Source organism: Chrysemys picta, chromosome 11 (assembly GCF_011386835.1).
Source record: "Chrysemys picta bellii isolate R12L10 chromosome 11, ASM1138683v2, whole genome shotgun sequence".
Lineage (NCBI taxonomy): Eukaryota > Metazoa > Chordata > Testudines > Emydidae > Chrysemys > Chrysemys picta.
In genome coordinates this window covers 38234173-38262077 of record NC_088801.1, presented here as the reverse complement: position 1 = coordinate 38262077, position 27905 = coordinate 38234173, and the positions used below count along the sequence as shown (strand labels likewise).

Sequence of the window (27905 nt, the reverse complement as noted above, 5' to 3'; positions counted from 1 at the left end):
ACTCATCAGTCATTAGCATTCTTATAAACACAGTACTTGGGTTCACAGAAACTATACATTACCTGTAATAGGTAAATGTCAGGATCAATCATGGAGTTACAAAAATGAGACTGCACATAAGTCATTGCTTGTCCTTTAATTTGTAGACCATTCCTTACCCACATGTTACTATGGATTTCAGAAAGGCTTGCCTATTTTTAAAAGAAAAAAAATTAGCTGAAATAAACTTTTTGCAAACAGTTCAAGGAAAAATCAGCTATTCAGTTGTCTGCAGCCACACCATCAGCTGTGATCCCCTCAGATCTCAAAATCAGCAGAGCTGGACCATGTCAAAAGTTGGATGAGAGTCATCCCAGAAAATACCCTTACAGGTTGCAAAAAATTCAGTTGGTACCAGTATGTGGTTCTCTTCTTGCTGAGAAAGTACTGAATCCATGCATGAGGCATGATATTAAATTACAATGGTGAATGAGACTTAAAACCAAGGCCTTGATCATTAAAAATATACTGTGCTATTCTTTGTAAGTTTGTTAACCAGGTGTCCTGCCCAAATTCAAAACAAGATATTTATATTCCACCACAGATCTGTAATACGTATAATAATATGGTCCACTCTAAAAGGAGGTGGCATTTCAGGAAATGGAGGGGTAAGGAATGTGAAAAGATCCACGATTCTTTATCCTGAAAAAGTACCCAAAAAATGAAGTGTCTCTCTTATAATAGATTATCAATTATTACAACTATTTCTCTTCATCTCCTAACTTCGATATAAACAGAACGTTAAGTGTAAAGCCACAGGCAAGAATCCTGCCCATTACTGCTTATAAAAGTCAAAGAATAAAGGGTCTTCACAACCCAGCCTCTACATTCACTCCTGCATCCTCAATCTGTACATATTAATATTAATTGCATGCACAAATTGTTCCAAGCACAAGTACTCAAATTTAGCAGTAGCTTTTTGAAAATGTGATCCTAAACATTAAGCATAGTTCTCAGCAATATAAAAACCTAGGGTCATTATATGATGCTAACAGTATTTGAAAAAGTAGTTCTCTGTGATTCTAAGAAATACTTTTCTAAGTTTATTCTGACAAAATCACTGTAAAACTGTGCTTACAAGTGATAAACATTTCATATATTGCAAGGAGTTGTCAACTACGTTAATTTTTGTATTCCACAATTAATATGTTTTTCTCCTGCTGGTTAGACATTTTTTTAAATACTTGGACTGGAAGAGAGGAAAAGAGATAGCCATCCTCTTTCGTATTCTGTACATTCAAACCAAAAAAGCAGCCTGGCACCATACCTGAATCTGAAGTGGGTGAATCATTAGTTTCATCAACATCTCCTGATCTGGTAAAATAGAATCCAGATCTAGCTCTTGGCATTTGACAGCCTACAAACAAAATGGAGTATAAATTTTACTGAGAATGTAAGGAAATGATTTTTTCATACTATAAACAGACAAGACCTTATTTTCTAATAGAATCTGGTAACAAATGCATGCTTACCTTACTCAAAAACATAGCATAGTAACGATGTAGTGGCAAATGAAAAGTAACCTGGTTAGGAGCTGGCTGCAATGAAAACAATGCATTTTACCATCAAATACAAAAAAGTATAAGAATCATACAGACTATCATTTCCTCTGGCACATCCACTGCTGATGGCTCTTTCCACTAGATATTGCAAATGTTACTGCATCTCTCCCTCTGCCAATGCTTCATCTCCCTTTTCCCAAACCGTTCCAGTTGATCTCTCCTGCTTAGCCCCTGGAATATTAGTCTCACCCCCCTGGAATCAGAGAAATGTCTCCCAATACACCAGACCTGACCACACCCTAGTACTTTATACGAAATGGAGTGCAGAGAAGCTTTGCTTTATCATTGCTAACGCCCTCCACTCAACTGCATTGGAGTGCTCCTATGGCATCAATTGGTAGAACCTCATAGTCTGAATACAAGTTCACATTAATTAAATTGGGGATTCCAGAATTCTTAATTCACCAATATATCACATCATACCCATGAATTACAAAGGTTTTAACAAGAGCTGCATTGTTTTTAACATGTTAATCCATCTGTTACAGTATTTAAAAGGATATTTTTATTATGTAAAGGAGAAAGAAAATTATTAACTTTTAAAGTATTTTTTTAAGTTTAACAAGACATTTCCGACAACACTTTGTTTAATCATATAAAGGATGCAAACCTCATCTACAAAGTTGATAGCATCGAACCAGTCCTGAAGTGCTTCAAGGCAGTATCTGACAACATTTCTTGTGTACTCTTGTGTCTCCTGCAATAAGAAAAATTATTTGACATTGCACCATTGTACACTGTATCACACTATTCAAAAATAGTTTTGAGTAATGGTTTCATTAATACAATGGGGAAAATAGTTTATTAACTAGTATGATGGTTTAAGGATTTTTTTCTGTTCTTTTCTGTTCGCAGTTTTAAAACAGGGCAGAAATATGGAATTTGCATAGCGTTTCTCTTTTTATTTAAAAAAAAGTTTTCTTTTCCAACACTGAAAATTAACATGTTTTAACGATTTACTGGTGGTTGACACTGTCCTTCTCTACACTGAGGCTTTTCCAAAATTCATCAATGGTAGGAGTGCTAGCATACAAGAGCCTAGAATGTTTTTGCTATTGTGTTGTCCAGACATGTTCTGAGCTGCCATGCTGGTGTAGCCCTCTATCACATTCAACTAAGTTTTATAAAAAAAAAAAAAACCTTTCATTTTATTGTTTCAACCAATTTACCTAATACTGAATTAAGTTTTCCGGGGCTATAATTCCTAGGACTATCCCCAACACCATTTTTTAAGAGACAGCTGAACATTTGCTACTCTCCAGTATTTGGGTATAATAATAGCAGATTTAAATGTTTGTTCAGCCACTTGATTGAGTTCCTTTGAAATTCTTACAAATAAGACTATTTGGTCTTGGTGGCTTAATGTTGTTTAATTTAATCTATTTGTTTTAGCACAGAAACAGGAACCTGTGCATACAAAGGGACCCTTCAGGCACATATTCTAAAAGGAATTACGCATCCAATATCCTATTCAAACACTTCTACTGCAATGTCTTTAGAGTTTAGTAAACTCAATGCAGTAAAATCCAGTGTTCACCACTAGATTAACAAACATGAGTGTAATGATAATGAAAATATAGGAGTAATTTTGTTTCAGATTAACCATAAACTAATATCAATATATATATAATGTTCTCACATTGAAATACAATTTAAATTCAGTTGCATCTCTCTAAGTTAAGGCAAGATAGGCTATATACCTCAAGCAGTGGGGTCAGAAGCATGCGGGGGAGTGGGGGGGAGGGCGGAAGACACTATTAGTTTTTGAAGTGCCAACTAGTTAACTGTAGTACAGTACTCTAAGGACAATTTAGCCTCAAAAGAAAGATTTAATAAAAATATCTTAATATGATTTACAATATGAAAATGCCTTTGCAATTGCTAAATTTAAAACTTTCGGAATATTTAGTTTACTCAAAAAAGCCTTTTCAGTGCACATTTAAATCCAGACTTTACCGTCCTATGAACACCAACATAACTCCTCCTACTTATATTGGAAAGTAGTTTAAATTAGAAGATTGATATTTTTTATTCATAATAAATGATGATGAGGTAGAAATGTAAAGTTTTTCATGTCTCAAGTATTCCTCTCAATTGAAGAATTCCATTTTCTGCTAGTCTATCATTGTTTGACACACCAATTAACAATTGTGTAGTGTAATGATGAGAAAAATCATCATCATGCAAGAGATTTAATCTCATATAGTTAATAATCCAGATCTCTGATTTGATAATTATGCATAATTATGTAGTTTTATTACTATCCCAAAATGTCTATTTTCAGGCACAAACAAGAAACAACCAATATCATAATCACATCACAGCAGACTTAATTTTCTCCTTTCCCAACATTACAGTACAATCACCAGAGTTTTTCGGACACATGTATCAACCTATGTCCCATTACATTTTAACCTCATTCCTATTACAGGTCAGTGTAGTTTCAGTCTAGTCTCAGTTCTGGAGACTATAACTAAGGGTATGTCTACACTACGAAATTAGGTCAATTTAATAGAAATCGATTTTTTAGAAATTGATTTGATACAGTCGATTGTGTGTGTCCCCACTAAGCGCATTAAGTTGGATGTGTGCGTCCACAGTACCAAGGCTAGCTATCCCACAGTTCCCGCAGTCTCCGCCGCCCATTGGAATTCTGGGTTGAGCTCCCATGCCTGATGGGGCAAAAATATTGTCACGGGTGGTTCTGGGTACATGTCGTCAGCCCCCCCCCCTCTCCCTCCATGAAAGCAATGGCAAAAAATCGTTTCTCGCCTCTTTTCCTGGGTTACCCGTGCAGACGACATACCACAGCAAACATGGAGCCCACTCAGCTCACTGTCACCATATGTCTCCTAGGTGCTGCTGGCAGACACAGTACTGCAGTGCTACACGGCAGCATCCCCTTGCCTTGCCTTGTGGACGGCAGAAGGTGTAATAAGACTGCTAACCGTTGTCGTTGTCCCGTGGATGCTCCTGGCCGGCCTCGGTGAGGTCGGTCGGGGGCGCCTGGACAAAAATGGGAATGACTCCAGGTCATTCTCTTCTTTAAGTTTCGTCTAATGGAGATTCAGTCCTGCCTGGAATATCATGCCAGCTGGAGGCTTCTGCCTCAGGCTGCTCTCCCAGTCGGCAGCACCACGCGGTTGCACCTACCCCAGCCTACCCCTTATTCCCATGGCTCATGAAGCCTGGACAGTAGTAAGGAGCAGTTCAACTACAGGCTGAGCAAGTGCACAAGTGTTAGAATGTGCCTTTGGACGTTTAAAAGCTCACTGGCACAGTTTACTGACTCGGTTAGACCTCAGCGAAACTAATATTCCCATCATTATTACTGCTTGCTGTGCGCTCCACAATATCTGTGAGAGTAAAGGGAAGACGTTTATGGTGGGGTGGGAGGTTGAGGCAAATTGCGTGGCCACTGATTACGCGCAGCCAGACACCAGGGCAGTTAGAAGAGCACAGCAGGGCGCGCTGTGTATCAGAGAAGGTTTGAAAACCAGTTTCATGACTGGCCAGGCTACAGTGTGAAAGTTCTGTTTGTTTCTCCTTGATGAAAACCCACCCCTTGGTTCACTCTACTTCCCTGTAAGCCAACCGCCCTCCCCTCCCCCGTTTGATCTCTGCTTGCGGAGTCAATAAAGTCATTGTTGTTTCAAATTCATGCCCGGGAGGGGTGGAGGAGGAGGGAAGCACAGGGGTGGGGTAGTTGTAGGGGCACCCCCTAGAATGGCATGCAGCTCATCATAGAAGCGGCATGTCTGGGGCTCTGACCCAGAGCAGCCGTTTGCCTCTCTGGTTCTTTGGTAGGCTTGCCTGAGCTCCTTAAGTTTCACGCGGCACTGCTGTGGGTCCCTGTTATAATCTCTGTCCTTCATGCCCTTGGAGATTTTTTCAAATATTCTGGCATTTCATCTTTTGGAACAGAGTTCGGATAGTACAGATTCGTCTCCCCATACAGCGATCAGATGCAGTACCTCCCTTTCAGTCCATGCTGGAGCTCTTTTGCGATTCTGGGACTCCATGGTCACCTGTGCTGATGAGCTCTGCATAGTCACCTGTGCTGATCAGCTCGCCACGCTGGCCAAACAGGAAATGAAATTCAAAAGTTCGCAGGGCTTTTCCTGTCTACCTGGCCAGTGCATCTGAGTTGAGAGTGCTGTCCAGAGCGGTCACAATGGAGCACTCTGGGATAGCTCCCGGAGGCCAATACCACACTACCCCAAATTCGACCCAGCAGGGTCCATTTCAGCGCTAATCCCCTCGTTGGGGAGTACAGAAATCGATTTTAAGAGCCCTTTAAGTCGACAAAAATGGCTTCGTCGTGTGGACGGATGCAGGGTTAAATCGATCTAACGCTGCTAAATTCGACCTAAACTCGTAGTGCAGACCAGGGCTAAGTAACATCAATCATATTTAAATAGGCACTTCAAAGGATTTATGAGAGTGCTGTTACAGAGTTATATCCTCAGCTCTAACAGGTACAGCCTGAGACGTCCTTTGCTTGCCCATGCTATCTTTGTTTTCACTAAAACAATGCTTCTTTCAGAGAAGCAAACAGTAGCTTTTCTACTCTTCCACAGAAACAAGCCTCCAATATCATCATCCTTTTCAAAGCTCCTGTGAAGACACTAAAAATCAAACTGCGGGTTTGATATTCTCATATACATTTCCTTGGTTTAAAGAGATTACTCTCTCAAACTCATAAGCAGGACTCCTATACATTGTACTATGCAGGTCAGAAGCTATTTACAGTATCATTCAGTTGACTGGCAAAGACAGTTGTCCAGGCTTGGGTACAACCCTACATGTAACATGGACACCAACACCATAAGGACAGATGTTAGTGCCAAGTCTCATGTGGCCTTCTTGATGGTAGTTGTATCGCAGGGGTCGGCAACGTTCAGCATGCGGCTCACCAGGATAAGCACCCTGGCGGGCCGGGCCAGTTTTATTTACCTGCTGACGCGGCAGGTTCAGCCGATCGTGGCCCCCACTGGCCGCGGTTCGCCGTCCCGGGCCAATGGGAGAGGCAAGAAGCTGCGGCCAGCACATTGCTCGCCCGCGCCGCTTCTCGCGAGTGGAGGCCGCGATCGGCCAAACCTGCCGCGTCAGCGGGTAAATAAAACTGGCCGGCCCGCCAGTGTGCTTACCCTGGCGAGCCGCGTGCCGAACGTTGCCGACCCCTGTTGTATCGCCTACTAGAAGAAAGCAGCAATTGGTGCACATATTACAGAACTCCAATCATTACTGCCCTCATCTAATGTCTTGATAAGCCAACAAAGGGGACTGGTTTGCTTTTTTTAAGCCCCCTTATTTGAAGTACAAATGAAAAGCCTTAATTCACCTAAATAGAAAAATAAATCTCAACACACTCAGAGGCTTCACACAATGAAGATTCTGGGAAAGCTTGTCCTGAATCATCAAGACAAACCCATGGGAACATTTCAGCCTGCAGGTATTGATGAAAGTCATGATTTAGTCTATGAAAAATATTTGGTGCTCCAGCTGAGCAATTTGGAGAAAGAAAACCCTTCAGCCAAGAATGCTTTTACTCAAAAACTCCTCTCTGGTTTATTTCGAAGATCTTCCAAGTGAAGATTTGAACTCATCACTCTTTTCTCCAGTCAAATGACTGGCCAAATCTAATGCAGAGAACATGGGTATAAACGTCTTCTAAAGGATTTGTGAGTTCTGTTCAAATAAAACTTGATTACAAAATACTGCCTGATGTATTTTTTACTCAACTTCAATTTCATACACCATCCAGAAAGTAACACTGGATGGAGAACTGATAAATGACCCTAAAATCCAACTATTTGTAAAATTTGCTGAGACTACAAAAAGGAAGTTAAAAGCAGTTATTTATTTTTTAAAAAGACACGGTAAAAATGAAAAAAATGTTTGCCTTACCCTAACTTTGCAATGTGATAGCAGTCCCCACATTGGCTGGGCACAGGCTTCCAGTTCGGCAGCAAATGCAGCATAGTAGGTCTGTGATTCAAACTCCACATGCTCATTTAATTCTCGCTTATTTAAATTCATACCTTAAAAGACGTAAGCAGTGTTATACAACAGTATCTTTATCTACCATTAAGTGGAATTTAGTATTTTTTTAAACTATACACATTTACACATATGCACACCTATACAGGAAGATGATATCCATGCAATAAGTTTCAGAACGTGTGATCAATTGTACCTAAGTATCCACAAGATTAAGGATTTGAACTGAGCAGAGACCTTGAAAGTTGACTAGAAAGAGATCATTTGAGTAGAGAAAGTCTTGCCATGTTAGGCTAGCAACTCAAGCACTCATGCTGAGCAGACACGTGATCTGAATTGGGCCCCTTTTAGTCTCAACTCCATATCAATCAATGAGAATCTTTAAATTGACTACAAAATTTTGGATCTTTCCATAGAGGAAGCATGCTTTCCACTATGCAAAAGTTCAGGGAAAAACAAATCAATAAAAAATCCCCCACACGTTTCCACATGTTAATACAAAGAATACCTAAATACATCATGTTCATTTTCCCTAGTATTGAGTTTAGAACTTTGACACTGAAACATATTTCTATCAAAGTAATAACTTACACCGTTAGTACAACTTCTTGAGAACTTTGGCAGTGTGTAACCCAGTGCATTTTACTCAACCCCTCTGTGCCTGATCAACATGGGCTACATGGGTCTGTTAGAGCTTTATCTCCAAAGCCTAACATTTTAACTCAAGCCATAGAGAGACTCATGCTTTGAGCTCTGGAGATCCTCAGCTGCCATGATACAAGTTGGGGCTTGTCCAGAATTCAAATCATGGTGGGTCTCAAACACTTGAGACAAGTTTCCCTGACCAGAAGTAGTATGTAACCCACCAGTCAACATGTATTACGCATTATCCAATCCACAAAGGATACAAACCTATTACAGTTCTCATCTTGAGACCCTGCCCTCTTTAGTTCAAGCTATAGAAACTAATGTGTTTTAGATCTCAGACGTCCCTGGTTCAACGCCTGGTATTGGTCAAGATGTCAGTTGTCACAATTGCACCTCAGAAGTGCTTAATGCCTTTACATGTTCAGCCTTTGCTTCTCATCAGTTGGCATTTCAGAAACAGAATTCTTTTGGCTTGAGTAATTTAGAATAAACTATCCACTTCCAGAAATTTGCATCAGATTAATAATGAACACACTAATTGATTAAATATTTATGTATAAAGGTGTGTAAGGTGTATGTTATTGAAAACATTGTGCCACCTTTACAAATTCTTGCTTAAATACAGGAAAGAAAAGATTTGAAATTAGGCATATTCCAAAAAAGGTATTTATAATCACTGAATAAGAAAGCTTAAAGCCACCTACCTTGAAAGAATGATACAAAATTCATCCAAGTTACTAACAGACTATGATCCTCCAGGAATTTCTTAGCCACACTTTGGTGTGAAAGGATATTAATAAAATCACTAACAAGTGGCCAGTAAGTATTATTCTTTAATAGTGCTTCCCCGCAGTTCACTACGACATGTAAACTGTTTTCTTCATCTAGGAAAAAAGCAATTAAAAAAAACCATCACAATGTTTTTTAAAGAAAAAAATATAGTAACTACCATAGTGAACAATTAAAGGAATCAGGGTTTAAAAACAATTATAGCATGCACAGCATATGGCTGTAAAGAACTATTACTTACCTTATAGCAACGATTGTTCTTCAAGATCTTGTCACCTGTGTGGATCCCATTCTAGGTATACATGTCCCCCACTTACGCGAGATTGGAATCTGAATAGTAGTGGCTGTTGGGCCATGCCTGCACTGCACATGTCCTTGTGCCCTGCCTTTCTAGAGCATACACGGCATAGCAGTAGCAACTATTGCTCAGTCCCCTTGCTAATTTAAAATCTCAGGTAAAGAGGACTCCAAAAAAGCGAAGATGGAGGGGCAGCTTGTGACACACACACACACACACACACACACACACACCAGCTCCTCCAAGAACCAAAGTTACTAGAAGGTAAGTAACTATTCATTCTTCATGTGTCCATATGGATCTCACTGAAGGTGATTAATGAGCAGTGCTCCATCTGGACATGTGACTGAGGAGTCCCAACTTTCACTAACTAACTGATTATTATAATACTGCCCTACCAAAATTGGCATCTGACCTCATGGCCAGGACCAGAGCATAATGTTTAACAAAAGTCAGGCATTACTCTAAGTAGCTGCCTTGCAGATTTCAGACATAGGGATGTTTCTAACAGACCTTTGACTGGAGGACACGCCCATTTTACAGCAACTTTCAGAGTTTGTTTTCATTCTGCAGTGGAACATTTTAATGAAAACAAAGTTGTTACAAAAACAACAAGGAGTCTGGTGGCACCTTAAAGACTAACAGATTTATTTGGGCATAAGCTTTCGTGAGTTAAAACCTCACTTCTTCGGATGCCGAAGAAGTGAGGTTTTAACTCACGAAAGCTTATGCCCAAATAAATCTGTTAGTCTTTAAGGTGCCACCAGACTCCTTGTTGTTTTTGTAGATACAGACTAACACGGCTACCCCCTGATACTTGACACCATGCAAAGTTGTTACAAAATGTCCTTTTTCAGACCGAAACCAGAGAGAAAGAGAGACAAAGAGAACGCGTACATACTGTCTAAGACCTAGGAGATCCAGGTACAAGTTCCAGATGTGCCTGATTCAGAGGAGTTTTTTTCCATCCCTGATCACTCTGAATCCTACCTTGAACCCCACATCCAGGACAAGTACCATAGCCACCAGGCGAGTCAGAGAGAGAGAGACTGACTCTCCCCATTTCCCACACAAACTCACACACACGCTTCCTCCCCAATGAAAATTTTGTCAAAAGCAATATGTTTAAACAAAACAGCATATTTTGGTGAAATTTCGCTTAGTCAAAAATGTTCCAACCAGCTCCAGTTTCTAAAGCATGCAGAGGAGGCAGTGTGCACTCTAGGGAAATGGAGCTTTGATGTTTGGAAGAAGAGGTGTATGAGACATGCCTTTGATTAGCAACTCTCAAGATATGGCTCAATGTGAACGCCGCATCTCCTCAGGTGCAGTGCCATCACAACTAGGTATTTAGTGAAGACTTCTGGTAGTGTGGAGAGAACAAGTTGTAGCACTTTGTAGTGATATGATTGGGCCCTACGAGGAATTGCAGGTTCTTCCTATGGGCCAAGTGGATCACAGTATGGAAGTATACATCTTGGCGGTTGTGACGCTTCTCAGGGTTATGGCCAGGGTTGTGCAGCACCTCGTCACCACCCGTCCTTAGCTCACCCCAGTCTCTCCTCCAGCATTAAACAGCCAGACCAGCTCTGCGCCTCTATTTATATAACAAGCCTGCTGACAGCTTGCCTTTAGGTGAAGTAGACCTGGGGGTACCTCTGTAGCCCCAGACATAATTCCAACAATCCGTTGTCTTCACTTGGAAACAGGGTACCTTCTGCTGCTTGTCGTTCCCGTAGTGAATCTCCCCGGAGACTTTGCAATCTCTTGCTCAGTCTGTAAATAGGCATTCATTGCAAAGTATATAATATTCAGTTTACATATAGCCACGTCAAGTTTCTTTCAGGTGGGAGATGCTTATCACCACCTTTTGGTGACCAGTCCCAACTCACAGACCTTAAGAGCATAATTTTCAGGAAAGAAGGATGGAGTGAGAGAGAACCTTACATATTATCTGTACATACATTTCATAAGGATTATGATCATCAGTGTGACACAAACCTTTGGTAGAGACCTTACATAACCCCCTTTAGCAAATTATTATATAGGGAGAAGACCCAAGGGATCGCTGTGCCCACTGCCAGTTGACATCAAGAAGTCCCTGGGTGACAGAGGTCAAGAGCTACAAACCAGTCTTGTGCCTGAAAAGAAGGGCTAAATTTAAGACTGTGTATAAATTTGTTCAGTCTTCTCAGGTCTAGAATAGCTAACAAAGTATCAGGAGCAGGGGTCTCTTTCCCTGAACTTTAGAGGTAACTCCTCTGTGGCTCCTAGGCAAAGAAGGGTACTCACTCCTTTTAATTGATTATGAGAAGGGTCTCTGAAGATGGATAGTGAAGGGGAATGGGTAGGGGGCCATGGACTGGAATTGGATGGAATATCCATGTGAGACAACTTCCAGCACACACGTCTGTTATTCCAGTCCAAGCCCGATAGAAGAAAGCCAACCAGCATCTCAAGAAGGAGGTCTGGGCATAGCCCTTGCCCGATCTGAGTGTGGCTCTCAAATCTCATGACAAACCTGCTGTCTGGAAGCAAGTGTAGTCTGGTTAGTGACTAAGGAAGATAACGGTCTCATACAAGATTACCTCGGCTTCTTCCTGGATGGTTACTCAGAGGACTATTGTGGGTAGCTGGGTGTCTTCTGTCTAGTCTCCCTTGCCCCTGATATTTAAAGGGCCTGTGAATGGGGCAGAGGTGTAAATGCCTAGTGAGCTAAGTATCTAGTATCTGGTGTCTTTTTAGGGTGCATAGTGCATCATTGGTACATATGGTGAGTAAGTCTGTACACTTGAAGGGCAAGTCCTCAATTGTATTCTCCACCTCCCTAGGAATGAAAGAAAGCTGTAACCATGATGCTCTGCACACAATCACCACAACAGCCAGGGATTTAACTGCCACATCCAATGCATCCATGGCTGTCTGTAAAAGAGGCCTTTGCCATTGGTTGTCCTTCAGTAATAATGGCTTTAATGTAGAGTACTGAGGGAGTTTGGCCAGAAAGGGAGATAACTCTGCCCTACGTCAGATAGTTGTATTTCACAAACAAAGTTTGACAGTTACCTACTTGTAGCTGGAGTGATGCTGACAAATAAGCCTTCCTTCTAAAGAGAGTTAATTTATTTGGGTCCTTAGGAATGTTCTTGGACAGTTTGGTTATCAGTCTTTTGGGGGACTGGTCTTCCTTTCCACTCTTTTAGCATTTAGAGGCAATGTGGCTGGCATCTGCCATAGAATTTTAGCTGGTTCTAAGATGCCTTCATTAATTGGCAATGCTAGTCTGGCAGAAGAGGAGGAATGCAATATGTCAAACAGCTTGTAAGCTTTTTCTTCAGTTGTTGAGGTTTCTATTTCAAAGGTCTCAGCTAAATGAGAGAGCATCTCCTGAAAGGCTCCAAAGCAGGTATGGGAGCCAAGGAAAATGCCTCATCGAGACTATGAAAGATGTTCCCGAAGCTCAAGACATGCCAGTTCCTCCTCTGTCAGCTGTACTTGTTCCTCCCTGTCTTCAGATGGGATTCTGGCAATTGCTGCTGAATGGGAGCATGACCTTCTGCTTTTTCTTGAGTGATAGGAGGGAATTAGGTTCCAAGATGCTCTAGACAGAAGTCCCCACTATGCCCAGCAGGGACAAGGGAGAACAGGATAAGGCTGGTTTTGGTCAGGCTAGTTAGGCCACTGTCATTCCTGAGATGGATAAGTCAGAGATCTGGAGTGCCCTGATTGTAGAGAGAGACTTTCTCCTGATCTGTATGAATGGCGAGAAGATTCTCTGCTGTAAGAGAGGTGTGTCCCGGAGATGAAGAACAGTAGACTGCCTCCAAAGATAAGACTGATTTTTGAGGTGACCTCAGTACCATGAGGTCAGAGACTCATATCAACACTGAATGCAGTGCCATTGGTGCCAAAAATATAGGTACCTCCTCTAACATTAGATTGGACAGTACCATTAATGTGTCAATTGTTAGTGTCAATGCTGGTACTGGGGCCAGCAGTTTGTCGTTGCCAGCACTGTCAGATATAAGGCATCCTCAGTGCCTACATATCTTCAGTATAAGCTGGAAGTTGAACCAGCATCACTTGGCTCCTGTCACACCAGCAGACCAAGTGCTCAGTTCCTCGGAAGAGAATAAGGGCTTAAGCATCTCCTCATAGCAAGGGAGATATGAAAACTCTCTCTTCCTTTAGTAAGGAGGCAGTAGCGGTTTTGGTGCTGAAGTAATAGCTGGGACCAATATGGTCAGATGGTCCCAGATCCTTGACAGACAGTGCCATGGATTTTTTTGCCAGTACCAGCATTAAGTGTTGTATGCTGGCTAACAAGGGCAGTGGCTAACTGTGACTTGGACATGACCAAGCCCATCTTAGAGGTCAAGGCCTGTTCTTCAGGGTCTGAAGTCCCTTTCATTGATTGTCCAAGAAGATTCAACTTCAGAGGAACATCTCTGGATTTTCTTGTGCCGGTAGAAAACAGCACATAGGGCAGCAGTCTGGTACATGGTTCTCACCAAGACAAAAAAATGCCTGCTGTTATGACAGTCTGTAAGCAGAATGAGTCTGTCACAGGACTGGCATTGTTTGAAACCTGAGGGCTTTGAATCTGTTATTGTAAGCAAAGATAGCGGCATAAAACACCAAGCAGAAATTTTAAGTTTTCGTTTTAAAAAAAACAGATTTTTTAAAATCCGTTTTTTGGCGGGGGTGGGAGGGTTGGGGAGGGGAAATAAAATTAAAAAGGGAGAGTTTGTTGAGAATTATGCCTCGCTAATTAGCCAAAAAGAGAAGAATATTCCACTAAGGGGTAGTGAACAAACACCTTGTTCTGTCTCATTGCCACAGACAGTAAGAGGGAACTGAGGGACAGCTGCAGCCACTCTGCCCTATATACCCTTTGGGTTGGGGCATTCATGAGAACTCACACGGCACATGAGCAGCCCAAGGGACACAGCTATTCAAAGATTTCAGTCTCATGTGCATGAGGCACATGCACACTTAGAATGGGATCCATGCTGACACACACTCAAAGAACCACCAATGTTTCTCACAGTCTCTCATAACAGTACCCACTACATTTAAAAAAAAAAAAAAAAAGGCTGGAAAAATAAAGAAAAAGCTATGTATAATTTTGCCCAACTATTTCAAGAGCAGTTCTTCCTAGCTTGAAAAGCATATCTTCTTTAAATCAAAGTATTACATTAGATAAGGTGTCCAATCTGTAGCCCGTAAGAGCAACTTTATTAGGAAAATTTGTATTGCATTATAAACTGAAAGTGTTCCTTGAGCCATGCCTGGCAATTTTAAATGGTAGTATGTGAATCAGCCCTTTTGCTACAGGGAGCTAGTAGGGGACACCACTTCCCTAACTGCCTCCTGTCCCTTTTCTCTGCAGTACCAGAAGCAGCATAGAGCAGGGAGCACTTGTATCAGCAGCCTTCCCACTGTCTACTTGCTGCTTGACAGGGGAGGGAAAGAGTAGTTCTGGTCACTCCACTGCCTACATCCCTGACAGGCTGTGACTGCACAAGAAAGAGCAGGATATAAACTCAACTGGCTCTGCCTGAACCTAGTTCTGAAAAGTTAGGGGCTAAACTCAAAAACAGAATATCAAACATTCAGTGCAAGTCTCTTGTTTGATATTATTAATGAAAACAAGAGTTCAACTTACCTTGCAGCTCACTTTTAATAAGACAACTTTCCATCATATATAATAGAACAGTGACCATAATATCCAACAGTTGACATTCTTCTGTCACTTGACGTGCTAGCTCTTCATTGCTGAATAACTGAACACTGATGTGCACAATTCTATTAGACATAGTGTCCGATTCATGGCTTTTCTTCAGTGTTTTCATAATAAAAGCATAATGCTGAACAAAAGTTTTAGTAAAGGCAATCTGCAAATTTAAAAATAAAAAGAATTTTAACATTACAATAGTTATAGTTCCTCTTATTTCAAAAAAATTTATTCTCAAACATACAATCAGTATTTCAGAGAAACATCAGATTTATCACAACAGATCAAAAATCAGTGGTCCATCTTATTCAATATCCTGCTTCAGAGGAAGGTGCAAGAAATCTCACAATGGAATATCCTGCCCTTCTCAACCTCCATCTTATATAATTGCATGTGTTCTCATTACCCATATAAATAACTCATCTTTTTTAATATCTTGATTCTTATGACTGAACCCTTAATTGTAGCATAACTGTTCACTTACAGAAGGAACTAATCTAATCCAAACTCTTGCTATCAATATCTTCTGACAATGGATTCCACAAGCCAATTAAACATTGTATAAAAACTCATTCCTACCAGTTTTAAAACTCATTCCTACCAGTTTTAAATTTGGCATCTTTTCCATTAGATAGCCACTTGTTCTTGTATTCTAAAAAGGATAAACAGGAGCTTCCAACTTAGCGTCTCTACCACTCATTGTTTTATATATTTCTATAATATCTTCTATTGGTAATCTCTCTAAACTAAAAAAACAGGACTAATGTTTTCAATATTTCCTCATCAGGAAGTCTTCCTGTGACTAATTTTCTTTCCCTGTCACTGGATCCCAATATTTTCTTCTAGAACCTTTTCCAGATAGGATGACCAGAAATGAACAAAGTATTAAAGTTGAAAGTGTACCACTGATTTAATTAATGGCAATATTAAAATTTCAAGACTATTATTCAGTATTACTATTATGATAATAGTCTGTTATCATGATATTCTAACATCATGCTTGATTTTTTAACTGCTGCTGTACATACAGCAACTGTTCTCACTGAGTTGTCCGCAGTGTCATCCAGGTCTTTCTCATAGATGGTTTCAGTTAAGATGGAGCTGCACCATATATAAGCAGTTCATATTATTTACCAACATTAAATTTCATCTGCCATCATGGCTTCCCATATATTTATCTTTGCTAGGTCCCTCTGGGGTTCCTTTATTGCATTCTCTAGTGCCAGAGGATGTTGTGAAGGCCAAAACTATAACAGGGTTCAAAAAAGAACTAGATAAATTCATGGAGAATAGATCCATCAATGACTATTAGCCAAGATGGGCAAGGATGGTGTCCCTAGCCTCTGTTTGCCAGAAGCTGAGAATGGGCGACGGGATGGATCACTTGATTACCTGTTCTATTCATTCCCTCTGAATCACCTGGTTTTGGCCACTGCCAGAAGACAGGATACTGGGCTAGATGGACCTTTGGTGTGACCCAGTATGGTGGTTTTTATGTTCTAGGTTTGATTGTCCTAAATAATTCTATCATCTACAAAGGTTTACCTCATCATTGTTAAACTTTTTTTTCCAGATCAGTAATTAATATATTGAAACAATATCAGTCATAGTACGGCTCCTTGGGGCACTCCACTATTAACGTTTCATCATGTTATAAACTGACCTTTTATTTATACTTTTGTCTTTTAGCCAATTTTTAATTCATTTCAAATTTCCAACTTAAGTGCTACTGCTGTTCTAAACTACCACCATATGGACTTGCTAAGTCTGAAGAGATGAGATAATGCAAGCTGTCTTGGTGATGACAGAAAATTTTCAGCTCAAGAACTAAAATCTCACGTCTAGTCTAAAACTTGTCCTTTGAACGTGTTAAGTCTTTCTGGAATATAAAGTAGGCATTTTAAGGCTACCTTTAAGCCAACTGTGGCTCCATGGTCTGAGACTACAAAATCACTACTTCACTTTACCCATGTCTGTCCACACCCTGAAATACATGGCCCATTTTTATTAAGAGCACTGCAGTTTGTTACTTTTATCTGAACTGATTCTCCACAATACTGTGAAGCATAAAGGGACCATAAACGGCTCTCAAGGAACCCTACACACACCCCAGAATAAAGTAAGCTCAGAGTAGCGGACATGTCTGGAGTACACTGTGCTTTGATTATTCTTGGCTGCAGGATGGCCTACAGATACCATTCAAGCCAGAACATAAATTACAGTGGATGAGACTATATTTCTGCAGGAATGAAAAAAGAGAATCTAGCCTTATTAGAGAGACAAGGTGGGGGAGGTAATAACTTTTAGAGACAACAGAAGTTGGTCCAATAAAAGACACTATCTCACTCACCCTGTCTCTCCAATATCCTGGGACTGACGCAGCTACAATAACATTGCATAAAATCTATCCCTATAGCATTCAGTGGGCCAAAGAGCACCAGCAGACGACCATATAAAATTAAGTCAGAAGAGAGTAAGCATAGGTAATCAAACAGATTCTTCTGCTAAAAGCCAAATAACTGACTCCTGACATTCCTATCCAAACTTAGGCTGGATTTATACAGAGAGGGTTACTCTTGAACTATCTATGCTCTACAGAGTTTACTTCCATTTAAGAACTTTATTTCTTGTGGTACTGTACAGCAATAAGAAACTGAACTAATTGGTGATCTTGTGGTCAAGATATTAGACTAGATGCAGAATATCTGGTTTAAATTACCAGTTGTATCAGACACTTCTCTCTGTGCCTCAATTCCCCATCTGTAAAAGGTAGGTAATCCTTCCTTTCTCCAATAGCTTGTAAATTCTTTAGGCAGGACTGTCTCTTATGACATTCATTTAACATTTAAAAAAAAAGGAAAAACTGGTACAATTCAATGACTGAATTGAGCTAACATGTAGTATGCAACTTCACAGAATAACTTTGCAATCTTCACCATTCCTTTCCCTTCACTTGTGTCTCTTGTTACATCAGATCTAGTAGGACTCCTAAGCTCCTTGGGACAGGATCTGTATGTTATTTGTTTTGTAAAGCGCTAGAACTGGTTTTAAAATGGTGGTTTCCTCCCTGCAGAAGATTTCCTTTTTTGTCCCAAAAACACAATCTGAACAAACTTGGTTTTCTGATTTCCTAAAATTTGAGGAAAGTAGACACTTTCTGCAAAAATATAATTAGGTCAAAAACCCAATTTTCTGCCAAAAATAAGTTTGATAAAAAAAAAAAAAAAAGTGACCAATCCTACCTGACACACTTCAGGTGCTGTAGAGATAACAAGGCATAATGTTCTGTTTCCAAAAGTCATTAGTTACACACATTAAAATTAGTAGGTCTCAATGACAGCAGATATTCTTTCACAATAAAGATGTGGAACCAAGTCATTTCTTATAACCAGATGAGATATGAGTTATTATTTATTCCTTAGTTTATTATGGGTGGCATAGGTAAAAATGTCTATAGTTAAGCCTGACATTTTTCAAGAGATTTTAAAATTAGCAACAGAGGATTGAGGAAACCTAATTAAAAACTATATAAAGCAGTCAAGCTAATTTTTATCATAGAAAAAATATTGTATTAACACATCCTCCTGCCACAAGAATTACATGCACTGGACCTTTAACTGAACTAGTTCTAAAGAGTATATAGAACTCTTTAACAGTAACAAAATATCTCAGGAGCAGATGTCTCTTCCCCATCCTAAATATCTGATATCTAAGGAAACTTGGGGGGTGCGGGAGAGAGGGGTGTAGAGAAACAGTTTGTTGATATTGCTCTTGCTCCAAGACTGGAAACTAAAACTGTGAAGGCTTGTAGGTATCTTCCCTTCAGAGAGCTAGATCTTATAAAGTCTAACAAAGCTTCTGAGCTATAAAGGAAATAGCCAAAACAACAAAACAAACACAATACTCTGGCTCCTGAAGGAATTTTCAGAACGGAATTATTCAGCCAACCTGTTTTGTCCACATCTCCTTCCATGTATTGTACGGCTCTGGGCATACCAACAAACCCTCAAATAATAAAAGAACACAGGGTTTGTTATATTAATGATTTATATCAACCATATGCGTACTCACGCAAGATGCAATACAAGTGAGTAAAGGAAATTGTTTTGGGAGGGAAGGCGGGCATGCAAATACCTTATAATCTTGATCTGGTAGCATGTTGAGTAAGAAAGTTACCATCTTTTGTGGAAATTCATATTTTATTGTCCAAAATAATAATTCTTCAAGAAAACATTTATGCTTTAAAACATCCATGATGGACTGATCTGCATAAAAAGTAGGAGAACAGAGGGGGGGGAAGACTTCAGAATGACTTTAGGTTTTGTAAAGGACATTTCAACCTTAGTTTATTAATATTCTATTTAACTTACTAGATGCAAATATCTAAGAATCAGTAACATCTTAATGCTACCATCCTGCTAATGTTGATAAAAGGGTTTTTTAACACTTGAGGAAAAAAGTTAGCTATCACCAATACTGTATAGCGTATATGCTTGAAATGGTTTCATGTATAGAACTCCTGCAGTCATCAATGGAAGTCCTCGGTACAAATCAGCTGCAGAATCAGGCCCTTATACAGAACCCAATCTATCAGCCTTACACTGGGTATTGACTTACTCTGCAAATAGTTACATTGGGCCAGACCTTCAGCTGATGGAAATTGTCATAGTTCCAGTGACTTCAACTGAGCTACAACAATTTATATAAATTGAAGATTTAGTCATTGACTTCAGTGGGATTACTGATGGAGTACAGTAATATTCAACAGGAGCAAGTGTGGCAGAATCTGACCCACACTAATTGAATGTTAAAACTGTGACATAAATTAGGTGTAATTCCTAAAAACATATGTGATCTGTTTGCAAACTTTTAAAACCTTTAAATAAAATTTAACACTTACATAATATTTTAATTCTTCAAATCAATTTACATACAAAGAATACATTCTCAAAACAATCTTGTGAAGTAGGCAAGTATTATCCCAATTCTATAAAATGAAAAAAAAAAGATAAATAAAGCAGCTTTTCCAAAAATTATAAACCAAGTTAGTAGAAGAACAGGGATCAAAACCCAGTTTATCTCAACTCCCAGACTCATTATGAGTCTACTAGATCACACAGTGTCTTCACTGTCCTTCAAAGCTGTAATACTTACTATTCACAGATAACATAACCTGGCCACTCCTACAGCATGGAGAGATTTATGCAAATATAACCCTCCTGTACCTATTGGAGTCAACCGGGCTAGGGGAAAAGGAATCTTGCCCCAGAGGAGGGCAAGCAGCAATAATGCCACCTCTCCCCCAGAGAAGGCAAAGATAAATTCCAACTGGCTCCCCCAAATCAGGGCAGGCAGTGCAAGAAATGCTGAATCAGTGCATCTCCTGGCCTGGCACTGTTCCCCACCCCTCCAAGCCAGACCCAATCATCTTGTGGAGTGTATTGGATGACTTTTGGCCCAACGGTGAAGGGGGATTTGCTAGCATTTTGTGCCACTTTGCCCGCTCCAGGTGAGCTTACCACCAGCAGAGCCAACATTCCACAGTCATATGCCAGTGGTGGACTCTGACCACTATGTTAAAATTTTCAGAAATTGTTAAAATATCACAAGAAATATGAATTTAAACTTGAGAGGCATTTTCATGAGGAGTCTCTTTTTCTAATCCAAACAAAGAAAAAAAAATCTATGTTCTGGAAGCGTGATATCAGAAAATTCATTTTTACTTCTCTGAATATTCGATCAAAAATCACCAGTCACTTACTACAGCAAGCATGCAACAATAATTTAGGGTCTCATCCTCCTCCCTTTTAAAAAAAGGTGTGTGTATGAATTTACTACTGATTAAAGATGCAAGCTTGACAACCATGCAGATTGAAATCATCCATCTGCACAACAGACCCAATGATTACGAGAAGTAATGCTTCCGCTCTACTCCGGGCTGATTAGGCCCCAAATGGAGTATTGTGTACAGTTCTGGGCACCACATTTCAGGAAAGATCTGGACAAAAGCGGGAAAGTCCAGAGAAGAGCAACTAAAATGATTAAAGGTTTAAAAAACATGACCTATGAAGGAAGATTGAAAAAAGTGGGTTTGTTTAGTTTGGAAAAGAGAAGACTGAGAGGGAACATGATAACAATTTTCAAGTGCATGAAAGGTTATTACAAGAAAGAGGGAGGAAAAATTGTTCTTCTTAGCCACTGTGGATAAGACAAGACGCAATGGGCTTAAACTGCAGCAAGGGAGGTTTAGGTTGAACATTAGGAAAAACTTCCTAACTGTCAGGGCGGTTAAGCACTGGAATAAATTGCCTAGGGAGGTTGTGGAATCTCCATCATTGGAGATTTTTAAGAGCAGGTTAGACAAACACCTCTCAGGGATGGTCTAGATAATACTGAGTCCTGCCATGAATGCAGGGGACTGGACTAGAACTAGATGACCTCTTGAAGTCCCTTCCAGTCCTATAATTCTAGGTACACTTCAGATATTCTAATATGTGGACACCAATAATGTATGCTGTTCACACACACTCATTATCCACTACTGAAGTGCAGCTTCCTCAGACCAGAAACATGGCAGTTTAATGGTGCATAACAACTCTATACAACAGCCTGAGGACAGGGAGGGACCACCACCAGATCCAATTTTACCTGCTGAAGAATTTAGAAAGAGGGCTCTTATCCAAGTTTGTCTAGGACATCAAAGCTATTACTCCTATGCTTGTGAAAAGTATTATGCAATTTTTTTATAAATAAAAAAAAATAGTGTCTATAGGGTTGAAAATGTCTTATAAATTAGATCGTTTAGATGGATGAGTGTTTTAGAAACAGCAAAACAAAACAAAGAGAAAAGAACAATTTTATAATATGCTGCTCAATACCCAAACCCACATTTTGTACCGAAGCGTCACCTAAGTCTTTTAAATCTTCTTTTTATTTTTCCTATCACCACAAAAAAAATAAATTTATAGCTGTTGAAAACTCTTCTCCTGGGATATCAGTGTTAGTATGCCAAGGTATCACAAATGCACAGACTGCTGTGAAGACTGTACCATTAAAGATCTATGCTGGGGCAGGGAATCTGCTTTTATGAAGAGGTAAAATCTGTTTTTATTCAATACTCAGTTTTCTAAAATTTTCTTTTAATACTCTTATTTTATACCCTATAGGACATAAAATACGAATACTGAAAACTTCAGAAAACTATGTAATATTTAATAAAAACAGAAACTTACCTTTCCCCCACTGGCAGACTCCCTCCTCTGGGGCTGACATTAGGAGCTATCAACATCACTAGCACAGTCCATGTTGAGACGCCTCAGAGGAGGGGAGACTACAAGCCTGGGGGAAACGAAAGCTTTAATTAAAAGAATAATTTTGCTGAAATGTCTTAAATGATGTCCATTTAGGCATTTGACAACTTCTAGGCCTGAATTTCCTGCCCCACAATACAAGTTCACTTTTATTAAGGAAACTGCATTATTTCTGGAGTCATGAGGATTTTACTTTATCTTTTAGGAACTTCGGTTAAACTGTAAAGACTCATAGAAGTGTCTTAGCTAGCGAGCTCCCTTCTCTGCTTTTGTGTCTTGTCTCTGAATTGTAAGTTCCTGAAGAGCAAACTATGGTTTTCTTATAATATTTCAATACATTTCCTAAATTTTAATTGCCAATTACAAAAATTGCCATTGTTAAAACTATAGTTATGTCTTCTTTTTTAGCCTCTCTCTCTCTCTATTCTGCCCAGTATATGTGAAACACCGTAAATTATAATTTTCATCTCCCACCATCACAACTCCTTCAAATCTCTGTGTTCACTTCCTGTACCTTTCCATTTCAAATTCAAACTCCACATCCTCACTTTCAAGTCTTTCCAAAGCTTTGTTCATGCCTTCATTACTGTTTTCCCTTCAGATATTCCCTTCTTATGCCTTGTGGCTACCCAGTGCTATCTTCCTGTCTTGTCACACCTACAAGTAATGGTATAATGTAATTTTAAAGAAAGGGAGGCATTTGTCTCTTGAAAATATCAGTATGGAAGGCATTAACCATTGCCATTAGCACCTTTTCAGAACAACGAACCTAACAACAAAAAGTATAAGACATGGATATTCTCCCACCTACAATCCCCAAAGCGCTAAATCCTGATGTACTTTGTCAGTCATTCTTCAGATAAAACTCTCATTGACCTCAGTGGGAATTTTGCTTAAATTGGACTAGACATTGCAGGATGTGGCCTACAGAGAGGATTGATTTAAAGGCAAGATATAAATGTGAGTAATTTCAAAGGACTCTCCATTTGAAAATCTATTTCTAATGACACCTCTTTTCATATTAAAGTGTCATTACAGGATTGGTTTACTTTAAGACCAAAAAGGATCAGAGGGGAAGTGCTCTTGTCTGGCCCAAACTGCAATTATATTGCACACCAACATAAAGAAAGACATTGTCAGGAACAAATTAAGCTTTCCACTAGATTTTTTAATTTATTAGCATTTGAAAAACCTTCCACCTAAATACTGACAACACAATGAGTTTTTAGAAGTTCCCTTGCAAAACAAAGGTGACAAATGATCAGTTGACACCAAATACTGAATGGTGGTACTTGCTCCCTCATGAGATGAGAGCTGCAGATTAAAAATACTCACTGACAAATTAAATGCCTGTGTCACATGCAGCTTCCCAGGACTTGAAAACAGACTGAGCGTTCTTAGATACAATAAGATGGACAAAAAGCAAGCATGATAAATGGAGATCATTACGTCATAAATACCTTTGGTACTGCTGCTTAGTTTCACCCTCTTGCGCTTGCCCACACCTTGGCTTCCATCCTGGTCCTCCTGGAGTAGGGGAAGAGATTACAAAAATCAATAGCTGTACAGATTTTACTGCAGAGAGTAAATACTCTGTAATTCACTTCTGGATTAAAACACATAGGTAAAAAACAACAGGAGACCCTGTACATACGGGGTAATAGGACAATGTTTTATCTACTATGGGAACCACAAACTCGATACATTTTAAAAAATGGTTTCCCCAAGGACAACATTATTACATGCGAGTTCAGACATTTTAACGTATTTTATTCATTTAGAACATAAGAATGGCCAAACTGGGTCAGACCAAAGGTCCATCAAGCCCAGTATCCTGTCCTCTGACAGTGGCCAATGGCAGGTGCCCCAAAGGGAATGAGCAGACAGGTTACCATCAAGTGATCCATGCCCTGACACCCAATCCCAGCTTCCGGCAAACAGAGGCTAGGCACACCATTCCTGCCCATCCTGGCTAATAGCCATTGATGGACCTATCTTCCATGAATCGATCTAGTTCCCTTTTGAACCACATTATAGTATTGGCCTTCACAACACCCTCTGGCAAGGAGTTCCAGAGGTTGACAGTGTGTTGCATGAAAAAATACTTTCTTGTGTTTATTTTAAACCTGCTACCTATTAATTTCATTTGGAGGCCCCTTGTTCTTGTATTATGAGGAGTAAATAACACTTCCTTATTTACATTCTCTATACCACTCATGATTTTATAGACCTCTGTCATCTCTCACCTTAGTCGCCTCTTTTCCAAGCTGAAAAGTCCCAGTCTTATTAATCTCTCCTCATACAGAAGCCGTTCCATACCCCTAATAATTTTTGTTGCCTTTTTCTGAACCTTTTCCAACTCCAGTACATCTTTTTTTAGATGGGGCAACCAGATCTGCACGCAGTATTCAAGGTGTGGGCGTACCATGGATTTATATAGAGGCAATATGATATTTTCTGTCTTATTATCTATCCCTTTCTTGATGATTCCCAACATTCTGTTCGCTTTTTTGACTGCCGCTGCACATTGAGTGGATGATTTCAGAGAACTATCCACAATGACTCCAAGATCTCTTTCTTGAGTGGTAACAGCTAATTTAGACCCCATCATTGTGTGTGTGTGTGTGTATATATATATATATATATATATATATAGTTAGTTAGGATTATGTTTTCCAATGTGCATTACTTTGCATTTATCAATATTAAATTTCATCTGCCATTTTGTTGCCCAGTCACCCAGTTTTGCGAGATCCTTTTGTAGCTCTTCGCTGTCTGCCTGGGACTTAACTATCTTGAGTAGTTTTGTATCATCTGCAAATTTTGCCACCTCACTGTTTACCCCTTTTTCCAGATCATTTATGAATATGTTAAATAGGACTGGGCCCAGTACAGATCCCTGGAGGACACCACTATTTACCTTTCTCCATTCTGAAAACTGACCATTTATTCCTACCCTTTGTTTCCTATCTTTTAACCAGTTACCAATCCATGAGAGAACATTCCCTCTTATCCCATGACTGCTTATTTTATTACATTTTGCTGGCTACTTTACTTTCTTTCTGAAACGAATTGCTAAAAAATGTTTACATAGGTAAAATATCTAGATACGGTACATGTAACTATGAAGTTTAATTTTTATCCCTTTGTAGGTGTTTCTTTTGTTTTGGGTTTGTTTGTTTTTTGCACGCATGGCCTCTTCTGGCTTTTCCAGCCAAACAACAACTATGAATCTGAGATGGCAACACAAATAATTGAATAGACATTTTCTAATCAATTTAAATGTTTCTATCCAACATTGAAATAATTTAATTTGTTGGCAGCCAGTTACAATTAGAAGAGCCCTAGCAAATAAAGTAATATTTCAGATATATAAAAGGCACTTGTCAGCTGAAGTGCACAGAGCCCTTTATAAACAAGCAAGCCAGTCTTACAGAAACCAATTTAGATTAAAAACATGATCACCGCCACTTAAATGGGAAAGATAGGGCATAAAAGGAGAAAGTGACATGCAGACAGATATATGAGTTAGGATGCTGGATCCTGGCCTCCAAGTCTACTGCTCTAACAAGCAGATGACACTGCACCCACTATCATACTAGAGAAACAAGTTAAATATATTTGTCTTCATTAGAGTTTATGAAATGTGCGATTTTGTCCATTTAAGAGGATGAAAGCTGTGATCAAATTTGGGGAATAAAGTATCATTTTCTTGAAAAATATTTTCTTCAACTGAAATGTGTGCTGATTATTTGTCTCCCATGTCACAGTAGGTGAGGATTAAATCTTAATGGAAAGAGTTGAAGTTTAACAGCAATGTATCCTGAACACTAATCTTTTTAGATTCATCCTAAATACAAAAGGGAAAGTACCTTGTTGAATGCCATCTCTCTCCAATTAATCTCCCATGAACTAAAATACACTTAGAATTATAAAGGACAGAATAATTCACCACTCCTACTTATTCAGGAAATAAAAAAGTCTTACATGAGGAGAAAGCACGATCTTTTCTAACAAACTTATTTTCGATTTTGCTGTAAGGCAGTTTTGCTTTAGTGTTCTTGATGCAGAGTTACTGAAAAGTAAGTAATATTTTCCTTGCAATAATTTGCACTGTAGAAACTGAACAAGGTTAAAAGCTTGTTTATTAAAGTAGCTTAGAGTAAGTTAACTGGATTTATATTTACAAATGTGCATTTCAGGTCCCACATTTATAAAAGGCCCTTCAGTCTCTTTTTGAGTTACTAAAAAAACTGAGGGGATATGGAAGTTATTTTTACCCTCATCCCATATCATATTTACTTGTAATCTCCAATTTGTCTGAAAATATGTCAGGAAAATTAAGAAAAAAGTGTACTCATAAATTAAAATTGGTTGTGTTTGTTTATTGTTAATCCTTCTTGCTATAGATGTTTCTAAATAAAAGTCTTGGTTGAGATAAAGTGTGAAAATGCCACCCATGCTCTTTGAGATTACATTTCAATACGGTAACTGAGAACTTGACTCAGATCCCACATAAGACCAAATTTCTCAGTTTTAATAATAATAAATAATAAAAACAACAACTGCATGCTTAACATAGCTGCTAGTTTGATCTAACATATGGCGATTTGCAGCTTTATACTGGAGATTGGAAAGAAAGAAAGAATGAAATGTCTACAAGGTGTAACACTAACTGACAGGCATATTTCAGTTGCTGCTATTCTCTCCCCACTAACCCAGGCAATTCCTTTCCCCTGAGCCTTCCATTCTATTCCCCAACCTTCCTTTTAAACTGCTATACTTCACGCAGTGAAATAAATCCTTTTCCCTTTCCACGTACCAGTATACCTCCCTAGTCCCCAGTCACACCCCACCATCCTTTCCAAAAGGAATGCCATATCTGATCCCTCCCCAAACTACCACAATAGCGTCCATTTCCTTCCCTCATAATAGAGCAATCACAAACAAGGAGTGAGCATCATTTTGAATCAAATTCAGAATATTAAGATTAACTTTCTTTTGTTTCATTTAATATCTCATCAGTAGTATTTCTAGTTGTTATTTCATATTGTGGGGTTTTGTTTGTGTAAAGATATGGTTAAAGAATAGCAAGCAGTGCTTTGAAAAATGTCAACTTATAAATAGCACTGCTGAGAGCTTAACATGCTGTGAGCTGGTGACAACAGAGGCAAACATCTGATGTAACTTATTGTAGGTATAACAAACAATAGATTTTTCACTGTTACACCTGTTCAAATAGATTTCAGGATAAACTAAAAGTCCTTGCCAACGATGATGTTTTAAAGCATTTAAAAAGTTTGTTCCGTCTCCCTGCTCAGATGTCTGAACAAGTTAGAAATAACTGTTGTCTGCTCCTGTCAGCTGGGACTAAGCTATCATCCGGAAGACGGTTCAAGGTTTAGTAAAAAAAATTAGGTCCATAAAAACAATATTTCAAGTAAGTTAAGAATACATTAATAAAGCAACTCTACAGCGACGTAACTATTCCCCATCAATTCTTTTTGCTGATTCCAGCTAAC

The 27905-nt window shown here is 39.2% G+C and overlaps 1 protein-coding gene across 11 annotated transcripts in view; it reads right to left on the bottom strand.

Annotated features, from left to right (window-relative positions):
* Positions 1-27905, bottom strand: part of UBR3 (ubiquitin protein ligase E3 component n-recognin 3) — a 211124-nt gene that overhangs the window by 144425 nt on the left and 38794 nt on the right. For 10 of the 11 annotated variants that reach the window (XM_065560743.1, XM_065560735.1, XM_065560736.1 and 7 more), the window contains 9 exons: positions 23844-23910; positions 19208-19338; positions 15005-15233; positions 8957-9136; positions 7512-7645; positions 2212-2298; positions 1512-1577; positions 1307-1396; positions 63-191 (listed from right to left, as the gene is read on the bottom strand). In XM_065560743.1, coding sequence (XP_065416815.1) covers positions 63-191; positions 1307-1396; positions 1512-1577; positions 2212-2298; positions 7512-7645; positions 8957-9136; positions 15005-15233; positions 19208-19338; positions 23844-23910 — 1113 coding nt within the window. Of the gene's footprint in view, positions 1-62; positions 192-1306; positions 1397-1511; positions 1578-2211; positions 2299-7511; positions 7646-8956; positions 9137-15004; positions 15234-19207; positions 19339-19973; positions 20041-23843; positions 23911-27905 lie in introns of those variants that run through there. The other variant, XM_065560745.1, reaches the window with a different exon arrangement.